We start from the raw sequence: 22,897 nt of genomic DNA, 5'->3' as shown, positions 1-22,897 counted from the left end.
CTGGATAGCTTCATTTGAGATGGCCTTTAAGGTCAGTGACGAATTTGCTTTGAAGCCCTCCATATGATGAAAATGGCATCCTTTCAGCACTGACTTTAATTTTGTAAATAAGAATAAATCATAAGAGCCATGATGGGCCAGTTAGGAGGCTGTGATTCAACAGTCATCTGATTTTTGGCACAAAGCTGAATGTGTGGGTGGACTGTTAATGGTGCAAGAACCATGAGCTGTCTCGCCACAACTTTGATCTCTTTTTGCAATTTTTTTTTCATGTAACTGTTGCAAAATGCTTTGATAGTACACATGGCTTGCTGCGTCACCTTTTCTGAATGTGTGGATCATCAGTCGAAGTGGAAGACCTTCCAGGTTAAAGATCATCTTCAACTGGCTAACAGCTATTTTTCAAAACACAAAAACCATTTATAACATTATGTAAGACCCAGAGCATCATCTCCTTAAGCTTGTTTCAAAAGCTGAAACATTTCTGTAAAAGTTTTCCACATTTCCACACAAAATTTTACATTGCATCACTGATCCAGAAAATCACATATTTTTGCCATTGGCACTTAAACACATTATTATATTCAAATAACAATATCACAAAAACTAAATGAGATATCAACACTCCAAAAAAGGAGATAATGTGCAAAGCAGTGCTGCCAACTGCATATCACTAAATATCTCCATTGGTGCGTAATTAAAAATGTTCAATTATTTTCTGAACTCACATTGTACTTGACTCTTTTGTGACTACTGTATTGCTGGACATTAACAGCAGTGCAACCAAAGAGAAAATCAATTGAGGATGCTACCACTCCATCAACATTATGACCTATATTTGCTGGCCAAGATATGTGTCACATTGCAGAAAAAATGCAATCAGATGGAATCAGTTTAAAGGTATACTCATTGGACTACACTTCATATGGGATTCGGTTGTGGACACACTCTGAAACCTTATAGTGTCTGCTACTGATAACTGTTCGTCATACCACAGGAGTTTCTTTCAGTGCTCATTTCAGTGATTTTATTTCAGAGCATTCTTATTAATGGTTTGCACACTCAGCATTCATATTACTATATTGGAGACAATATGTGTTCAATAAGTAACAAAATCTATCTCTAACAGAAACTTGAAACAAAGTGGTTTTCATTCTATTATCACTTATGCCAGCCTATAAAAATTACATGGAACAAGTTCAAGACCGCGAATGAGTCACTACTGGCATTACACAAGAATAACAAAGTACAGTACCACAGGCCTCAGAGTTGATCAGCAGTATGTGTCGTCAAAAACTGAAAAAGTGGAGCTGTATGTATGTTATGAATTCATGGTCCACAAGTAAAATGAATCCTCTTCAGCTGTGAAAGAGTGCAATCGTTCCATATACTTTCTTTGAGGAAAATTCTGGCATTCATCCATGGAACTGGGTTTCATACAGTTGTGTTAGCCGATTCTCAAATTTAATATATATTTTGTCAAGGAAAAAAGAACCACATAATTCTGAAAAGACTCATATAATGAAGATGTCCTGGCAGTACTTAACTAACTACATCTTCTTCATGTAAACAAAAATATTTACGTACATTTAAAAACAAAGATGATGTGACTTACCATACGAAAGTGCTGGTAGGTCGATAGAAACACAAACAAACACATACATACACACAAAATTCTAGCTTTCGCAACCAATGGTTGCTTCGTCAGGAAAGAGGGAAGGAGAGGGAAAGACGAAAGGATGTGGGTTTTAAGGGAGAGGGTAAGGAGTCATTTCAATCCCGGGAGCGGAAAGACTTACCTTAGGAGGAAAAAAGGACAGGTATACACTTGCACACACACACACACACACACACACAACATATCCATCTGCACATACACAGACACAAGCAGACATTTGTAAAGGCAAAAAATATTTATGACAACATTAAACTATTTTTGACTCAACTGGGTAAAAAGAAACTCTCCATTGATTATTTGCACACTTTTAAGAAACATACATTGCCTGTCATCCTCTACACACAATGTAACTCTACTGAGGTTACACCTGGTCAGGTTCAACCGGTGTGTTGCTTTTTTTTTTTTTTTTTTTTTTTTTGTGGTTTTAGGGCGCACAATTTCAATGGTCATTAGCGCCCTGACTACGTTAAGAATGCACCGCGAGGCACAAGTTTAAAACAACAACTAAAAGGGAAAACACGATAAAAGACAGACTGACAGGCATAGGATTAAAAAACAGCATCATCAAATGTCCTTAGAGAGGTTTGTCAAATTGATAAAACGAAGAACACGAGCAGCTGCTCGTGGGTCATCCGCTAAAATGGCATCTAAAGTACATGGCAGGTTAAGATCGAGACGCAGTGTGTTAAAATCCGGACAGGACAGTAAAATGTGGCGGACCGTCAGCAATTGCCCACATGGGCAGAACGGCGCCGGCGCAGCAGTCAGCAGATGGCGATGGCTGAACCGGCAGTGTCCAATGCGTAACCGGGCCAAAACGACCTCCTCCCGCCGAGAAGGGCGGGAGGAGGACGTCCAAGCCGCGGGAAGAGGTTTCAAGGCCCGAAGCTTGTTGTCTGTAAGTGCAGCCCAATCGGCATGCCACAGCGATAAAATGCGCCGACAAATGACCCTGCTACAGTCTGATGAAGGGACACAACAAGAAGCTGTCCGAGGCTGGAGGACCGCAGCCTTGGCCGCGGCATCTGCAGCTTCGTTCCCAGGGATACCGACATACCCACATAACGCTAACCGGAGAACTGACGTCCACCAGCTGCTGAAGAGAGCGTTGGATCCGGTGCACGAAAGGGTGAACCGGATACGGATCACTGAGGCTCTGGATGGCGCTCAGGGAATCAGAGCAGATGACATAAGCAGAATGTCGGTGGCGGCAGATGTAAAGAACAGCCTGGTAGAGGGCAAAGAGCTCAGCTGTGAAGACCGAACAATGGCCATGGAGCCGGTATTTGAAACTTTGTGCCCCGACAATAAAAGAACACCCCACCCCGTCATTGGTCTTTGAGCCATCTGTATAAATGAAGGTCATATTGATGAACTTTGAACGAAGTTCAACAAAACGGGAGTGGTAGACTGAACCGGGGGTAACCTCTTTTGGGAGCGAGCTGAGGTCGAGGTGAACGCGGACCTGAGCCTGGAGCCAAGGTGGCGTGTGGCTCTCGCCCACTCGATAGGTGAAAAATTAAGGTGTTGAAGGAGGCGACGAAAGCGAACTCCAGGGGGTAGCAGGGCAGAGACATACAACCCGTATTGATGGTCGAGAGAGTCGTCAAAAAAGGAACGATAAGACGGGTGGTCAGGCATTGACAGTAGCTGACAGGCATACCGACAAAGCAGTATATCGCGCCGGTAGGTGAGTGGCAATTCGCCAGCGTCAGCATGAAGACTCTCTACGGGACTAGTATAAAACGCTCCGATCGCAAGTCGTAAACCCCGATGTTGTATGGAGTTGAGGCGGCGTAAGATGGATGGCCATGCAGAGGAGTATACGAAGCTCCCATAATCCAGCTTGGAGCGGACGATCGACCGATATAGACGAAGCAGGACGGTTCGATCCGCTCCCCACGACATACCACTGAGAACACGGAGGACATTTAAAGAACGGGTACAACGGGCAGCCAAATATGACACATGTGGAGACCAGTTAAGTTTCCTGTCAAATGTAAGACCTAAAAATTTTGTTGTCTCCACGATTGGGAGAGCAACGGGACCGAGTCGTAAGGACGGTGGGAGAAACTCTTTGTAGCGCCAGAAGTTAATACAGACCGTCTTCTCGGCAGAAAAATGGAAGCCATTGGCGACACTCCAGGAGTAAAGACGGTCAAGAGAACGCTGAAGACAGCGCTCCAGGACACGTGTACACTGCGCGCTGCAATAGATGGTAAAATCGTCCACGAAAAGGGAGCCTGATACATCAGCTGGGAGGCAATCCATTATTGGATTGATCGCGATGGCGAAGAGAGCGACGCTCAAAACTGAGCCCTGTGGCACCCCATTCTCCTGGTGAAAGGTGTCTGACAGGACAGAACCCACACGTACCCTGAACTGTCGATCCATTAAGAAGGAACGAATAAAAAGAGGGAGACGACCGCGAAGGCCCCATGTATGCATGGTGCGGAGAATGCCCGCCCTCCAACAGGTGTCGTAAGCCTTCTCCAAATCAAAGAACACAGCTGCGGTCGGGCGCTTCTGCAAGAAGTTATTCATAATGAAGGTCGACAAGGTAACCAGATGGTCAACAGCAGAGCGTCGAGACTCGAGCAGCCAAACCAATCGAGAGTTAACCATTCGCTCCATCACTTTACAGACACAGCTGGTAAGCGAGATGGGTCGATAACTGGAAGGCAAGTGCTTGTCCTTCCCCGGCTTAGGAATCGGGACAACAATAGACTCGCGCCAGCATGCGGGAACATGTCCCTCAATCCAGATGCAATTATAAGTACGAAGAAGAAAACCTTTACCTGCAGGAGAAAGGTTCTTCAGCATCTGAATATGAATAGAATCAGGCCCTGGAGCGGAGGACCGTGATCGGCCAAGTGCGTTTTCGAGTTCCCGCATGGTGAATGGGGCATTATAACTTTCACGATTCGAGGAGCGGAAGTTAGGTGGCCTAGCCTCCTCTGCCTGTTTGTGGGGGAGGAAGGCAGGGTGGTAATGAGCGGAGCTCGAAACCGCGGCGAAAAAGCGGCCGAAGGAATTGGAGACATCCTCAGGGGCCACTAGGACATCATTCGCGACCGTCAAGCCAGAAACTGGTGAGTGGACCTTAGTGCCAGATAGCCGGCGCAGGCTACCCCAGACAACAGAAGAAGGAGTAAAACTGTTGAAGGTGCTTGAGAAAGCAGCCCAGCTGGCTTTCTTGCTTTCTTTAATAATACGACGACACTGAGCACGTAATCGTTTATAATTGATACAATTTGCCACTGTAGGGTGGCGTTTAAAGGTGCGTAAAGCACGTCGACGAGCACGTAAAGCGTCTCTACATGCTGCAGTCCACCAGGGGACCGGTACGCGATGTGGAGAAGAAGTAGGGTGAGGGATGGAATATTCAGCAGCAGCGAGAATGACTACCGTGAGGTGTGCGACCTGACGATCGCAGCTTGTGAAGGTTTGATCCTGAAAGGTCGCCCTGGAAGAGAAGAGCCCCCAGTCTGCCTTGGAGATGGTCCAACTAGAGGAGCACGGAGAGGGAGTATGCTGCAGGAGATGGATAACACACGGGAAGTGGTCGCTCGAATATGTATCAGAAAGTGCATACCACTGAAACCGGCGTGAAAGTTGGGGAGTACATATAGAGAGGTCTAAATGGGAATAGGTGTGAGATGTGTCCAAAAGAAAAGTAGGGGCGCCAGTATTGAGGCAGACAAGATTGAGCTGGTTGAAAAGATCTGCTAACAGGGAGCCCCTCGGGCAGGATGCTGGAGAGCCCCAAAGGGGATGGTGGGCATTGAAGTCTCCAGTTAACAAAAATGGTGCAGGTAGCTGAGCAATAAGTTGCATCATGTCTGCCCTGGTAACGGCAGATGACGATGGAGTGTAAACGGTACAAATGGAAAATGTAAAAGTGGGGAGAGTAATGCGGATGGCAACTGCCTGCAGGCCGGTGTGCAACGTGATGGGATCATAGTAAATATCATCCCGGACCAGCAACATAACCCCTCCATGAGCCGGGATACCTACCACAGGGGGTAGGTCAAAACGCACAGAGGTGTAGTGTGCCAAGGCAATTTGATCACATGGGCGTAGCTTCGTTTCCTGGAGGGCTACGACGAGTGGACGGTGCAAGCGGAGCAGCAACTTCAAGTCCTCTCGGTTGGAGCGAATGCTGCGAATATTCCAGTGAATAAGTGCCATCGTAAGAAGAAAAGGAAGATGAAAGAAGGGGTCACCTCGAAGGCCGCTGAGGGCCTGGCTTCGAGCGAGCACTGCCGCCGCTATCAGTAGGCGGACAGTCATCGTCCATTGGGTCTATAGGTTCATCGGCCATCGTGGGAAGATGGCCGGGAGGGGGAGCTTCCTCCGCCGGTGAACGGCCAGATGTTCGGCTACCAGCGGTGCGGCCAGGCGAAACGGATGACGGCCTGGGGCGGCAACCGCTGGGTGGCGCAGGAGAAGAAATGCGCCGTGGCGGAGAAGGAGAACTGTGCTTCCTATGAGCCTTCTTGGAAGGACGTTTGGTGGAAGTACCGGTCGAAGGCTGGGAGGTCGAGGTACGTAGGAAGTCTGCACGGGACGGTTCCTTCTTGAAGGCCCGTGCATCTGACTTCTGGGTCTTCGTCTTAGCAGAAGCTGATGAAGGTGCTTGTGTCTGAGGGGTGACGGGAGGAAGAGGAGACGTCGACCAGGCGATCTTAGCACTGGCCGAACGGACGACCGTGGTGCTGAAGGTCAGATCGCATGTCTGGGTTGCCACCTCCCGGGTAGTCCGAGGAGAGGCGAGGACAGTACTATTTCCCCGCTGGGAGCAGCGTGGGCTTCCTACTAGCCAATAGCTTGCGAGCAGCCGAGGTGGACACTTTCTCTTTGACCCGAATTTCTTGGATACAGCGTTCTTCCTTATAGACAGGACAGTCGCGGGAGGATGCGGCATGGTCACCCTGACAGTTCACACAACGAGGAGACGGAGGTGGACAGTCACCCTCATGGGCATCCCTGCCACAAGTGACACATTTAGCCGCATTGGAACAAGACTGTCGAGTGTGATTGAAACGCTGACACTGGTAGCAGCGCGTAGGTGTCGGGACATAGGGGCGAACAGAAATAACCTCGTAGCCCGCCTTGATGCGCGATGGCAGCTTAACACTATCGAAGGTCAAGAAAAGTGTCCGGGTCGGTACAAGGTCATTGTTAACCTTTTTCATGACCCTATGGACAGCCGTCACGCCCTGCTCAGCGAGGAATGATTGGATCTCCTCGTCAGTCAATCCGTCGAGGGAGCTAGTATAGACCACACCACGAGACGAATTCAAAGTTCGGTGAGCCTCCACCCGCACAGGGAACGTGTACAGGAGTGTGGCCCGAAGCAGTTTTTGTGCCTGAAAGGCGCTCTCAGTTTCTAGTAATAAGGTACCGTTACACAACCTGGTACAAGATTTGACAGATCCGGCTATGGCATCTACACCCTTCTGGATAATGAAAGGGTTGACAGAGGAAAAATCCTTTCCGTCCTCAGATCGAGAAACGACGAGGAACTGCGGGGCAGGCGGTAGTACTTTTGTCACAGGTGGCTGGTCACGTTTCCGTTTTTGGGCAGAAGTCGAGACAGATGGAGTGAAATCCATTGCGGAGGAATCCCCCATGATTGCCAGCGTCTCCGATGGCGCGCTCCTTCCTTGTGGGGACCCTCTCAGAGGGCACTCCCGCCTTAGGTGAATGTTTACACCTCAGGTCACACCTCCCGAGAAACAGACGGAGGGACCAATCGGCATGGTCAGAAGGTATCAGCTCAGGCAATCACCCCTCCCCGGGCCTGGCCTTTACCAGGGGGTACGCGCGTGCCTTACATGTCTACCCAGGGCGGGGAATTACGCGTTACCCCGTCACCGGCTACGCGTGCGAACGCGTGGGTTGGCCTTCAGGCACGCACAGGGAGGAAGGAAGAAGAGGAAAAAGAAGAGAGAGAGGGAGAGAGAGGACAGACTGTCTCAAACGCCGAGGCGGAGACCAGAGAAGGCAAGGAGAAGAAGGTAATGAGAAGGCAAGGAGAAGAAGGCAATGAGAAGGCAAGGAGAAGAAGGCAATGAGAAGGCAAGGAGAAGGCAAGGAGAAGAAGGCAATGAGAAGGCAAGGAGAAGAAGACAAGGGAAAGAGTAAGGAAGACAGTGAGGTGGAAAAGAGCAAAGAAAGGAACCAACCAAAGGAAGGAAGAAACGAGAAGTGAAAAAAGCAAAATGACCGCAAATAGAGGTCGTGGAACCGTCCGTCTCCGGACGCAGGCGCTAACGACCCCCTTGAGGGGTGGGACTCCTTTTAGTCGCCTCTTACGATAGGTAGGAATACCTCGGGCCTATTCTAATCCCCGGACCCGCAGGGGGTAGGTGTGTTGCGATTGGCTAACCTTACCTAGACCATGTGGATTGAGGTACATTGGCTCCAGACAGCGACGTAGTAGGTACTGATCAGATTGTCAATGGCATAGGTGGACAATGGCTTTACAGGTAGATGGTTTCAGGTTCGACAAGTAGAGACATCTACTAACCCCAAGATGTCTTTCTGTAAGTGTTTATTAGCACAATAAGACACCATTACAAGACTCTGGGGTCAATCTGTTACTTCATCATACATGTATAGCATATCACAGATCTTGGATGGAATGTAACAATATTATGAAAAGGAGATGTACTTCCCTTTCACATCCCTCAACTCTTAATATTGCAGTGTGGTATCTGTATAAGTGATAAGTAGTATTTGGCTCTCTGTATTTTGCCCCTGCTACCTTCAGAATTTAACTCAAAGTTTTCTGGAGGTATAAATAGTTCCCTTATCAGATCTCTGGGAGGGGCGAACTGCATTAAATGCTGCTGAGAGTAGGAACATGAATCTTGGAAACAAAGTAAGGATCGGTACCTGGAACATACAGAGTTTATATCAAGCTGGGAAATTAGCTAACTTAATGCAGGAAATGGGAAGATTGAAAATAGATATTCTAGGAATGGCAGAGACATGGTGGCCAGATGCTAGAATGTGTGAGGTTCACGGAGGAACTATCTACTATTCAGGGAACCAAGACAATAAGACACAGAAAAGGAGTCGGAATAATTGTTTCAGAAAAAGTTTCAAAATTTGTAATACATTTCTTCCCTCATTCAGACCGAATGGCTTTAATTAAACTTAATGTCATTCCAATTAATGTCAACATCATCTAAGTATATGCGTCCACATCAGATTCAACTGAAGATGAAATTGAGGTATTCTACAAAGAGTTGAAACAACTTCTTAGGCTGGTAAAAGAACATGAGATAAACTTAATTATGGGTGATTTTAGCTCTAAAATAGGAGAAGGAAGATTTGAAGAACTAGTCAGTCCATATGGACTAGGAATACGAAATGATCGAGCGAATGGCTTTGTCAATTTTGTGTCAAGAGGAAAAGATGAAGATAACATACACTTGGTTTGAGCTACCCCCTAGATGCTTGTACACATGGAGAGCTCCAACTGGTCACCCTGACAATATAGTACGAAATCAAATAGATTACATTCTGATTAACATGCACTTTGGATCCTCAGTAATGAGGGCCTGCACCTATCCGGGAGCTGATGTTCCCTCAGACCATGTCCTGCTAGTAACAGAAATAAAAATAAAAATTACAAATGTCAAAGAACATACACAACAATGGAAAATAGAATATGATCACCTTAAAGATGAAGATATCTAGAATAGGGTAACCACAAAAATCAGGAAAAGAATTACAGATACAGTCAAACCACAACTAGAAGAAGGAAGAGATATAAACAACATATGGGAGGAAATGCAGAAAATTGTGACATATGCTGCAGAAAATGAAATAGGTTACAAACAGAAAACATGAGAGAAAGACTGGACGACAGACAAAATTTTGGCATTATTTGAAAAAAGGAGAAAACATAAAAATGAAAGAAACCAGGACAAATACAGGGACATGCAGAATGTCATAAGAAAGGAGATAAGATCAGCAAAAAATAACTGGCTGAAACAATAATGTAAAGAGTTGGAATGACTGCAACAAATACATAATGACTTTAGCTTACATATGAAGATAAAGGAAATGGTTGGTATATATTATAAGAAAATTTTATCAAATATAGAAAACGACCAAGGAGAAATAGCACAGAATTATCAGCAAAAGAAAACTATATAAACAATCTTTTTGCAGATGAAAAACCTGAAATAGTAAATAAAGATGATGAGGGTATAGCTTGTCCTGCCATCACAAAAGATGAAATCAGAAGAGCAACAGTAACGGCAAAAGATAGAAAAGCAGTTGTTCCAGACCAAATAACAGTTGAAATTCTGAAATTATTAGATGATCATGGATCCCAGTTCTCCAAAAAATATTTAATCACATTTATCATACAGGTAAATTTCCTGACAAATGGCTGACATCACACTTCATCCCTTTGCCCAAGAAGAACAATGCAAGAAAATGCACAGGCTACAGACTAATTAGCCTGATACGCCATACCCTAAAGATATTTCTCAAGATCATTTAATATAGAACCACGGCCAAGTGTGAAAGGAATATCAGATATTCACAGTTTGGATTTGGATGGGGTCTAGGTACGAGGGAACCACTGGTTGCGATTCAGGTATTTGTTCAAAAGTGCTAGATCAGAGGAAGAATGTAATGCTGTGCTTCGCAGACTATGAAAAACCACTTGACAGAATGCAACACCAAAAACTTGTACAAATTTTGAGAAGACTGGAGATGGATGAAAAGATATTCTTTGTGTAGAAAATATGTACTGGAATCAAACTGCTGTGGTCAGAACTGTTGGCCAATTGACAGAAGCACAAAAAATCTGTAGAGTTAGACAAGGCCGTGTACTCTCATCACCTTTACTCAGAACTTATATTCCAGGAGGCGCTTGAAGATTGCGAGATAGGTATAAAAGTAAATGGGGTACGGATTAACAACATACGATACGCAGATGACACAGTCTTAATTGCAGATAACACGAATGATCTGCAAGATCTTCTGACTACAGTGGGAGAACACAGCAGGAATCTGAGTCTCAAGATCAACACCAAAAAGACTAAATTTATGATAGTCACTCGCAATACACATGAGCATCAAAATGCAGAATTAATGGATATTAATCAACCCACAGACAGGGTGAATAGATTTAACTACTTGGGAATATGGTTGTGCGAAATCTTGAAAGAAATGAAGGACATGAAAACCAGGGCTGCAAATTCTAGCAAATTTGCTTACAGAAAAGAAAGTGCAATTGTTTCTTATGTCCCACAAAATAAAGATAACAAACAAAAAAAAAAGTTTCACTGTTCTCAAGTATGCATTATGATGCTGAAACTGACAGAAACACAGGAGATAAAAGAAAACCTATTATGATAACTTATTATAACACGTACAAAATTGGAGTTGATATGGTCGACAAATTGTGCTCTGCCTACAACATTCAGAGGGGTGCACAACGATGGCCCATGGTCGTATTTTGTTCGATACTGAATGTTGCCGATATAAATTCAAAGATAATTTATATGGGAAATGGCTAGGAAAGTTTCCGTTGACAGCTGTTTCTTTGTCAGCTTGGATGGGAACTCCTGGAAGATCAATTGGTAAAACGAAGCCTGCTTTCCAGTCTACCTCGGACCCTTACTACATGCATTATTGAAATTCTGCCGCAAAATTGCTGACCTTTAGGTCTTGTTGGTGAGAGAGCCAACAGTGCCGAAGCCAATCCCGGAAGAAGGAAGCGTTGCAAACCCTGTCTCACAACTAGTACAAGATGACTGATGAAATACTCGTTTAAATTCTGCAGACAACATCTGTATCTTCAACACTGTGATTTTGTTTGCCGTGAAGGATGTGAATTGGGTGTTCCTCCAGAAGAAACACGAAAACATCTCTTATTTGTCATATTTTTAGTTGTAAGTTGCTTTTCTGGACTTTGTATGTCGTACATACCATGTAAAACATTTCCTGAACATTATATTTTTCCAAGTGCAGTTCCTTATTTCTATGTTGTATGTTCATGAAATAATTCTCTAATAAAATTATTGAAAATAAATGTAGCACCTTACACAATTCTGGAGCTCATCCATACGTGATATTTTTGAAGTATTGTTAATTTGAATGAATGGATATCACAGATCCGGTGCCAGCATCTATGTGAGTTTAGGGTCACCAGCATAGGAGTGTTAAGGGTATCACCTTCTAAAACTGATAATCAAGGGGAAGATTGAAGGCAAAAGAGAATTGGCAGGAGAAAAATGTCATGGCTCCACAACATCAGACAGTGGACAGGAATAAGACACGCCTGTGACTTGATCAGTGCTGGAAGAGATAGAGAAGACTGGGAAAATGTGATCGCAAACATATCTTAGAGAATATGCAGCAGCAAAAGAAGAAGATCTTCAGAATTTCAAAGAGAGTATTATGGTCAATATTGTCAAAAGCTTTCTCTAAGTCTACAAATGCTGTAAACATAGGTTTGTCTTTCCTTAACCTATGTTCTCAGAGAAGTTGGGGGGTTAGTACTATGTTGTGTTCCTACATTCCTCTGAAATCCAAACTAATTTACCCTGAGGTCAGCTTCTACCAGTTTTTCCATTTGTCTGTAAAGAATTTGTGTTAATATTTTCCAACTATGACTTATTAAACTGATAGTTCTGTAATACTCACAGCTGTCAACACGCACTTTCTTTTGAATTGGAATTATTACATACTTATTTAAGTCTGAGGTTATTTCGCCTGTCTCATGCATTTTGCACACTAGATGGAAGCGTTTTATCATGGTTGGCTCTCCCAAGGCTATCAACAGTTGTGACGAATGTGTTCTACTCCACAGGCTTAGGTCTTTCAATGCTCTACCAAATTCTTTTCACAATATCATGTCTCCCGTCTTACCTTCATCTCTCTCCTCTTCCGCTTCTATAATATTGTGTTTGTCTCAAGTGCATAGACTCCTATACATACTCCTTCTAACTTTTAGCTTTCCCTTCTTTGCTCAGTATGGTTTTCCATCTGAGCTCTTGATATTCATACAGCTGCTTCTCTTTTCTCCAAAGGCCCCTTAAATGTTCCTGTATGCAATTTCTATTGTTCCCCTAGTGAAATATGCTTCTCAGTTCTTACATTTGTCCACTAAGCATTCCTGCTTAGCCCTTTTGCATTTCCTATCAATCTCATTTTTTAGTCTTTTGTGTTCCCTTTCACCTGCTTCATCCGCTGCATTTTTATATGTTCTTCTTTCATCATTTAAATCCAATATCTACTGTGATATCCAAAGATTTCTACTAGGCCTCGTCTTTTTTACATATTTTATCATCTGCCACCTTCGCTATTTCATCTCTCATGGCTCCCTATTCATCATCTACTTTATTTCTTTTCCCCGTTCTAGTCACTCGTAGCCTAATGCTCTCTTTGGAACTCTCATCAACTTCTTGTTCTTTCCACTTATCTAGGTCCCACCTCCTTATATACAGAATATTTTGGCTACTTTGTCACACTGCAAATCCAATACAACAGAAGCTGACAAAATCTCACACTTGATGAAAGGAGCCACAAAAGACATGTAAAAAGTTCTTTTGGTAAAGAATTGTCACAACAATTGACCAATTCATCAAGCAGTGCCAGCATATCAAGGAAACAAAACAGAATAGAATCGGACAAAAGAATTATGACTGATTACCAAATGTGGTTCCCATGTCAGTTGTGGAAGAGCATCACAATCTTGCCGCTCTAATACATCAGATAATAAGAAAATATATAAGCAGTTAATAGCAGCTAGAACTGTCAGACCAAGTAAGTAAGAGATAGTAGCCACAAATTTCGACCCCATACGTCAGGAAGTAATAGAGAATGTTGAAGAAGAGGTGTATCAATCTTTAGTAATAACCTCTTCCACCAGTTGAACATGCCAAGAAGAATGCACTCAAACAACTAGGACTTGGGCCACAGTCATCACATGACAACTCAGCACCCTATCAATTCAGATGCAACCATCTCCTTCACCAAGCATAACACCCTGCAGCAGAACAGACATTCGAAGAACGGAGTACAACACACTGATAGGTTTCCACTGTTGATGCTCTGGACACATTGTACACTACTACAGGGAAAGAAGATGATTGTTTGATAACTACTACACCACCATACATCAACCACCACAACAGTTCTATTCATGCCCATGAACTACAGACTACTGCAATCGAGGTGACCATCTAAGCAGGCGAGGCTACCAAAGATTAAAATCCACCACGGATGACAGTCACCAAGATATCAGGAAATCTCTGATGCATCATCAATGGCCAGCTTGTCTGGGCACTAGTCCAGTCAAGGGCTTCCTTTTTTGTAATTGTCACCAGCTAAAGAAGAATTTGTTCCATGACACAAAAGCGATTATGCTGAAAGTCGCAAATGGGATACATGTACTGCTGACAGGAACATGTACTGCAAAAATAGTTATCAATGATAGAACATACCCCTTCAAATTTGTTGTTTTAACAGAATGTAGACATAATCTTATTCTTAGATGGAACTTCTTGTAGGCATCAAAAGCAGTCATAGACGGTGGGAAATCATAGCTCCATATTGCTGAAGCTGATTTCAACAAGAACACATACCAAAGATTGCTCTGGGTGGTTTTATGCCATTGAAGACGTTGCTAATCTACCATTACAACTAGGTGAGTTTCAGTCATAAATCTAGATGTCCAGTTGAGCTGTTAGCTTTTGCCAGTTGCAAAATGCTACTCAGTTTCACTTAAGAAATCTACACACTAGCAACGATTGTTGATCATGAGTATTGCAGCTGGTCAAGGAGAACTTTGGTTCACTAACTGTCACAATCAGTCACATTTCATCCCTAACAGTATGGGCACAGTAACAGCCTAACCAGTCCAGTAGAGGCAACTTAATGCAACAGATGGAAAACAATGCTCAACTACTACAACAGAAAATGCTGGGAGGAAGCTACTAACAAACTCCCAATAGGATTTGGTCTGATCGAGGAACAATACTAGGCAGTTAACACTAGACAGTTTTAGCCATTCACACCAATTTTTGGATGCTTCAATCTGGATAGGGGACAAGACACACCAAATGCCCCATGGTAAAACACCATATCAACAATGGGGATCATCCACCAATTAGCCAGCAGTGATATAGACTGTCACCAGCTGAATGACAGGAAAACAGGAAGAAGTGGATAAGATGTTGAGAAATGTCATCACTGAATCTTCAGAGAGTTCTTGGTCTCCTCCCACAGTCCTTGAGTAGAAGAAAAATCGCACATCGTGTTTTTGTGTCAGTTACTGATGATGGGACAAAATCATGAAAAACATTGTCTACCCACAGCTGCACTACTGATGACACCCTATTCTGCTTGAAACAAGCAAAGTACTTCCCAACTAAGGCCATGCTGACAGGCTACTGGCAAACTGAGGTCGACGAGGCCGACAGGGCAAAGACTGCCTTCATAGCTCTTGATGCGTCTATGGGGTTCAGAGTTATGCAATTTGGAATATGGACCACACCAACCAACTTCAAGCATACAATGGACAACCTGCTTCAATATCTTACACGGATGATGAATCTTTGCTACCTGAATGCCACTGTCATTTTATGAACATATCTGATGAATACCTAAGCTGCCTGACAACTTTGTTTAAGTTTGCTCAGATTATAGTGCTCTGCCTGAATCTGAAGAAGTGCCTTTTTGTCCTCCACGAAATAAAATTCTTGGGGAACCAAGTTAATGGCAATGGGGTTCGTCCAGATAGAGGAGAACAAGGACCAGTCACAGATATTCTGACTTCTCATCATGTTCATGCTGTGAGAGGTTTTCTTGGAATGTACTCATAATAACGGCGATTCAGACCTTTCTGAATCACTTGTACAGACCCATCCCTTGTACTAAGATAGGTCCCTTGCATGAACTACTGCAGGAAGACACCAAATGTTCGTGGAAAGGTTTGCAAGGTGCAGTCTCAGCATCATATGATAGGAATGCCGAGACACCCACCAATGCTAGCGGTCACGGGATAGGTGCAGTTCTAGTACAAAATCGGGAAAGTGCTGCAAATACCATAGTTTATGATTCAAGAATAGTCTCGAAGTGTGAGATGGACTTCTCTACAAATAAAAAAGAGTGCCTTGCAGCTGTTTGGACATCAATAATTTTCAGCCATATTTATTTAGTGAATCATTCACTGTTGTGATGGATCACCTTCCTTTCCATTGGCCAACTAACCTCAGGGATTTGTTGGGTAGACTGGCAAGATGTACACTGAAGGCTCAGGAGTATGACGCCACAACAGTATACAAGCATTGGTGGACACATAAGGAAGCTGACTGCCTTTCAAGGAATCCCTTGGCGGAACACAGCAGGCTGAAGAAATCTCAGTCATTAAAAAACATTGCTGCTGAAAAGAGGAAAGAACCAGAGTTGCTGAAAGCCATAGAAGCCTGAAGAGGAAGCAACCAACCAAAGGAGAATTTCAATTAATAAATGGAACAGTGTGTAAGAAGAACTATGACCTAATGGGATGGAAATGGTTGCTCATCATTCCCGCTTATCTGCAACCACTTACGCTGAAGTATTTCCATGAAGGTCCAACCTCTGGCCACATGGGATTTGTGAAGACTCTAGACAGAACTAGATGCAGGTATCACTGGCCAGAGCTCTACTGGCCCATAAAGCAATATTTGAGCCACTATAGGGAATGCCAGCAACAGAAACGTATGCCCCAGTTAACTCCAGGGCAGCAGCAACATTCCACCAAATTGAAATTGACCTCTTGGTTAGGTTCCCGAAGTTGATAAACACAAATTAATGGATAACAGTGTTACTATGTGAGCCACTGTAACGAATCCCAGCAACAGAAATGAACACTGCAGTTACCTAAAGAGCTTCTGGTACAATATTCTGCCTGCAGCAGCACCATTCCATCAAACTGGAATCAACTATTGGGCTGATTGGTGAGATAGTCACTGACCGTCCAGCAGTACGTCGTCACAATGGTATGTAAAAATGAATGCAAACATAAGAATGCTGACTGCTTTTTAATGAATCATTTGGCAGAACACAGCAGTGTGGATAAAATATCAGTGATGTCTGCAATAAATAACATAAGATCTAGCATTGCCAAAAACCACAGAAGCTCATCTGCACCCAGGTGTCCTCAAGTATTTCCATGATAATCCTACATCTAGTCACATAGGATTCATGAAGACTCTAAACAGAACTAAATTTTGGTATCACTGGTCAGGTCTCTACCAACCCATTAAGTGCTATGTGAGCCACTATAAAGAATGCCAGCAATGGAAACACATGCCACAGTTAACTCCAGGCCATCTGATACCAATTCTGCCTGCAACGGCACCATTCTACCAAACTGAAATTGATCTCTTGGTTAGGTTCCCAAAGTTGATAAACAGAAATCAATGGATAATAGTCTGCACTGACTACCTCACCAACTAAGCTGTCACCAAAGCTGTTATGACTGCCAATGTTCGACAAATTGCAAGGTTTCTTGTAGAAAACAACATTTTGAAGCATGGAGCATCCCATGTGATGATTTTTAATCACTGAAAAGTTTTCCAGTTGAAACCAGTATCAGAGGTAATTTTACACTGTGACATCACCCACAGGATGATGACTACCTGCCAGACATAGACGAATGGCCTCACAGAATGCTTTAATAAAATGATGGCAAATAGAGAGACTGGGTACAATACTGCCCATTATGACATTCGCCTACGGCACAGCAAAGCATGACACTACATGCTTTACACAGTTTTTTCAGCTCTATGGTTGTAATGCAAATCAACAATGGATATGCTGTTCTCGTTTCAACCACACTATATTACTCAGGATGACTATGTTCAACACATCATACCCGGATCGAGGAAGCAAGGTAGCTTGCTTGCATATAGGTCCTGGCTGCCTATGAGAAGGACTGAGTGTGTGAGGTGTGTTTGCTTGAGTGTATGAATGGTGTGTGTTTCTCTGTTGTCCTTTAGCTGATGACGGCTGTGGCCAAAACCTTTTCGTAAGTGACTTTTCATTGTGTTTTGTGTAAGTCTCTTTTCATTGTGTCTGTCTCCAACGTAATGTGTCTCTTTTATGGGATGTAGCAATCTATCTTTTCCTACACTGTTGATATTCCTACGCGAGTTTCCATTATTTGAAGTGTTGCAGTCCTTCACTGGTGACCCTGCTTTCGATTTTGACCTTGATTGTGGTTACAACATGATAATATCATTGCTTTAATTGACTTAGCATATAGCACCTCTTGATGGATCAGGCAATGAGGCACTCACAGACTAATTTCTCCCTTATCATGCTAGTAAGCCCATTTTGCCCTCCCCACATTGACAGTACACTGTTTGTTGTGATGCTGACCAGCTGTTTCCACTCCCTCCCAAAAAAATAAATTACCAGCTCCACAGCATCAAACGTGTCCTTGTCAGCAGAAGTGTCCTTACGTGAAATTTAACTGAGAATCATCTCCAGCTCAGCTCTTACTCTGTGCACAAAAATCACCAACTGTGCTGTTTTTGGGAATTTGTGGTAAGGTCTTATGGGACCAAACTGCTAAGGTCATCAGTCCCTAAGCTTATGCACTATGTCATCTAACTGAAACTAACATACGCTAAGGATAACATACACACACCCATGCCCGAGGGAGGACTCGGATCTCCTACGGGCGGGAGTTGTGTGGACCGTGACAAGACGCCTCAGACTGCGCGGCTATCCCGCGTGGCAACTGTGCTGTCTCTCACACGTCAGTGGGATTGTCATGTGTGATGAAACATGGTAAGAATTTGGATGCCCTTTAAGTCAACTGACACTGTACATCTGCAGTCATATACCACTGTGTAATTCGTCGCACTTCAAAATTTCTCCTGGACAAAAAACCTCTGCTGCCTGTACTATACATTCTGTAATGTATTCTCTATCCCAAATGGTGTTCCACTCTCTGCAATTCTGAAAGCTATTTGGCGGCTCACTTGTAGCAACGGCCTCTCAATGTCATTTTCCTCTTGTAGAAACAAACTTTATATTTTTAATCGCTTATACCTGCAAATTGTACAAAAAGCTGTGATTATCTTCCATTTGTGTTGCTCGTTTTCTTCTGTTACTCCAATTATTTAGTTATGTATTTATAAATTTCTTTCTTTACACCTTCATAAAATGCAATTTATAAGATTTTGTCACTTCTTTACTTATCTTTAACTCAGTGTTTTCTCTAAGTGCTCCATTTCATCCACCATTCTTTCTCTTACATCACAAGACAAATGCAACATATTGTCTTTGTGGCTGGTGTTGCAATAATGCTCCAACGTGCAATTCTTCCAGCTCGTTATAGTGTGATAGCATTTAAGCACTTTGCTCAGCCTTCAAAAAATATGAAAAGCAAAGAAATCCCATTCCACGTTGAATGATATAGTTTCTCTGGGTTTTCTTTTTATGGAAAATTGCACAGATACCACAGTATTCCTAGTGCAGAATGTAAATCTAATTTAACACAACTGGTGTTGTTAGCTAACTGCTTGGTGTGTGACAAAGTGACTGTCTTGATCTAGTGGCATCTAGCTGCAGGCTTCCTTTTCTTCTTTACCCTTCTGACAGAACTGTCACTCACCCCTCTGCCCCACTTGCCAATATGTTTGAAGTGCTAGACCAGAGAGCTTGCAGAGTGCTGTTTGGCCACGTCTGATCTAGTCTTGTGCCATTAGATTTTCTCTTACAAGAAACTATGAAAAAGCAACATCATACAATAGCCAATATTATCACAGATTCAGTGGATAAACATTGCTGCTTATAAGTTAGCCAAGTTCTCTTTTTCTCCTGGGTAGGGCAAAAAGTCAGCACAGACATAAACCATGTACATCAGTGAAGACCAATAGACTTGTAAAGGTCTGAAGTTGTGTCAATTTCAAACAATTACATCACATACAGGTAAAATATGTATCATGCACTCTCACATAGTAGTCATTAATCAACTACTATCCTTCAAAACATTGGAATTTCTTTGCATTATCAGTGTCAATAACAACAAATTAGAATGTTACCACATTCAACAGATCACTCTAATATGACATTATTTCCAGACATAAGCTTACCTTGGATTCCAAAAAGCTTGTGCTGTTGCTCGTTGAACAAATAAAAAGTCGATTAGGAACTTTTCCACTGTGGTCATACCAACGACAAGTCATACCAGGGAAATCTTCTTTCTTGAAAGGAAATTTTTCTACAGCAAGATTTGACTGCAATGTGAAACCAATAGTATTACCATTATCTTATGTTTTCCTGGAGACCCATATTTGCATCAGGTGTGTAATAACTACTGAAAATGCATTTTTTTAAAAAGAAAATAATGCCTTAAAGTGGAAGAAAACCTCCACCATTAATTTGATTTTTAACGTAATTCTCATTTTGAAAGGAACAAGTGTTTCAATTTCTTAAAAATTAGTCTATTTCCTCAAGTCTTGTGTAATGTGTAACAGTCCAAAAATAATTAGGATACTGGCTGTATTCAGAAGTGCTCATATTCATTTTCCATTCATGGCTACAACAAATAATACTGAACATAAAGTCTTACCTTATGGGAAGGCATTGGAACTGATTCTGCTAGAACCTCTACGGCAGAAACCAAATTTGTGCATGTTCCATTTTCCACCTGAGCTGCTGCCATTAGTGGTTTTGGTAGGTTCATCAAGGAGCTCACTATATCAAGCAACACCGCTCCTAACTGAAAGACAAACAAATACGGTAAGGCAAGTGAATGCGTGGTAAAAATATGAGCTAGAAAGATGAGGTTTTACAAAAAGATTAATTAAATATCTTACTTACTTCTTTCTCCTTGGGGACATAGCTAAGATAGTTGTTAATAGTTCTGGAAATAAAGACTATGTCCATTTTATCTTTCAGCTGTCTACCATCCCCTGTAAAATTCCGGAGTCTTCTTGCACTCTCCAGTATACCGGTTTTTGGAAGACTCAGATTTGCCTATAACACAAAAATAAAGTTTAATTGAATGTAGCGTACCTTGAAAATCAGCATATATACAGGCACTACTACCTTTTCAAATAAAACAGTCACTGATTCTTAGATCATATTACAAATAAACCAGAACACCTTTTCAGTGTGCCACTTAATGTCAGCTTGACTATCCTTCATTTCATTTCCTTGATTCATTTTCTGCATCCTTACACCAATAGTAAAATTTATTTGGAATTTATTTGGAATGTAACCATATGAAAACCAGAAAACTATGTAACAACTATATATGGTTGTTCTCTATTACTGTTATCATGCTGAAATTCTATCTACATGCTGAAACAAACTATTGATGTGAATATAAGCATTACCTGGACATTAATTTTTCTGATTGTCTTTCTAAGGTCTATTACTTTTGAATTGTCAAAACTGAAAATTTAGTCTCCATACATGAATCTGCTGTTAGTCAAGAAATTATGAACTGTTGTGAATTGTGAAAATGTTCATATTCGGTAATATAGTGATAGTGTTATATCAGTGTTTTTCTACTACATGAACTAATACAACTTTGAGGCACTACTGGCATATATATTTATTTTTGGTTCACCACTGAAGAGTATTGCTGATTTGTGTTTTCTTTATGGTCCATATAATGATCAATAAGTTTGGTGTTTTTTAGGAAGATTAAGTGATCGCTGTACCTTAGGTTATTAGTTTTAATGTAAACAAATTACAGTAGATCCAAGACATGGCAGAAAATGAGAAATTCCATCTAATAAATTATTTTCTTCACCACTTAAAAAAATGTACACCAGTCATAACGGAACTCTTTACAGACTTCATAACATATACCATATCATTATGATCTCAGCACCAATCTCACTTCAGAGGGCAACTGAACAGACTTATAATGGGTACACTGTAAACAGTTCATTTAAATCTCACAGAGGCTCATAGCGTCCAACAAATAAAAATCACCTGGTTATGACAGAGATGCACATTAATGGTAACATACTAAATGAAATCCACACACTTAATGAAATTCCTTAAGGTCTATGTGGATAACAAACTAAAATGTAGTCAACACAAAGAGCACTTGATGACCAGGGCGCTAGCTTATTTTGTGTGCATTGTCTATTATATGGAGTTATCTTCTTGGGTAATTCAGCTAAAGTAAACACAGTATAAGGAAAAAATCATTTACTGAATATATTCATACAAATAATAAAAAATTTTCAAAATAGCACCCTCTTGTGTCGATACACTTCTGGAGGCGGTGTTTCCATGCCTAGAAGGCAACAAAAAAAAGTCAGCAGGAGCCAAGTCAGGACTGTAGGGAGGCCAGGGAACCAATGGGGTCTTAGTCCTGGCCAGGAACTCGTTGACAATTAAGGCGCTGTGACTCGGTGCATTGTCGTGGTGAACTTTCCATGTGTCCTTGATGTCGCTTTGGCAGCGCGAGACCCTCCTTTTCAGTCTTTTGAGCACTTCCAAATAGAAAGCTGAGTTCACTGTAGTCCCGGTAGGTACGAATTCATGGTGGACAATGCCTCTGACATCAAAGAAGACAATGAGCATGGTTTTGATCCTGGACTTGCTCATGCGTGCCTTCTTGGGATGGGGCGACGATGGGGTGTGCCACTCTGAACTCTGCCTTTTTGTCTCAGGGTCATACTCAAAAATCCACAACTCATCACTCGTGATAACTGAGTTTAAAAAATGAGAATCATTTTCACACATTTCCATCATTCCTCGGCACCGAAGCACTCGTATGTGCTTGTGTTCGTCGGTCAACACTTTTTGGACGAGTTTGGCACACACCTTTCTCATGTTCAAACCTTCGGTCACAATGCAGAAAACAGTTGTTTTTGACATGTTTAGAGTTTGTACTATCAATTGAAGGCTCAGCCGTCTGTCAGAGTTCAAACAATCGCGCACATGTGTCACATTTTTGTCGACTCGTGCGGTTGACGGCCTCCACTGTGAGGTTCGGCGGTGATCTCCTCTCGGCCCTCCATGAACGCCTTGTGCCTTCGGAAAACTTGTGATTTGGGCAAGCAATCATTCCCAAAGGCATGCTGAAGTAATGGACATGTTTCAGTGGCGGACTTCCCAAGTTTAACGCAAAATTTGATAGCGTACCATTGCTCTACAGAATCATCCATTGTGCCGTGTTACATAAACTCAAAACGGGCTTGACGGAAATGCAGCTCC

The 22,897-nt window shown here is 42.5% G+C and overlaps 1 protein-coding gene across 3 annotated transcripts in view; it reads right to left on the bottom strand.

Annotated features, from left to right (window-relative positions):
- Positions 1–22,897, bottom strand: part of LOC126481023 (adhesion G protein-coupled receptor A3) — a 195,824-nt gene that overhangs the window by 51,997 nt on the left and 120,930 nt on the right. For all 3 annotated transcript variants that reach the window (XM_050104484.1, XM_050104485.1, XM_050104486.1), the window contains 3 exons: positions 20,537–20,692; positions 20,286–20,435; positions 19,807–19,950 (listed from right to left, as the gene is read on the bottom strand). In XM_050104484.1, the coding sequence (XP_049960441.1) occupies positions 19,807–19,950; positions 20,286–20,435; positions 20,537–20,692 (450 nt within the window). The remainder of the gene's footprint in view (positions 1–19,806; positions 19,951–20,285; positions 20,436–20,536; positions 20,693–22,897) is intronic.

The sequence above is a fragment of the Schistocerca serialis genome, chromosome 5 (genome assembly GCF_023864345.2).
Source record: "Schistocerca serialis cubense isolate TAMUIC-IGC-003099 chromosome 5, iqSchSeri2.2, whole genome shotgun sequence".
In the NCBI taxonomy this organism is placed as follows: domain Eukaryota; kingdom Metazoa; phylum Arthropoda; class Insecta; order Orthoptera; family Acrididae; genus Schistocerca; species Schistocerca serialis.
The sequence above is the reverse complement of the archived record's forward strand: the minus strand, read 5'-3'. Positions and strand labels throughout refer to the sequence as shown.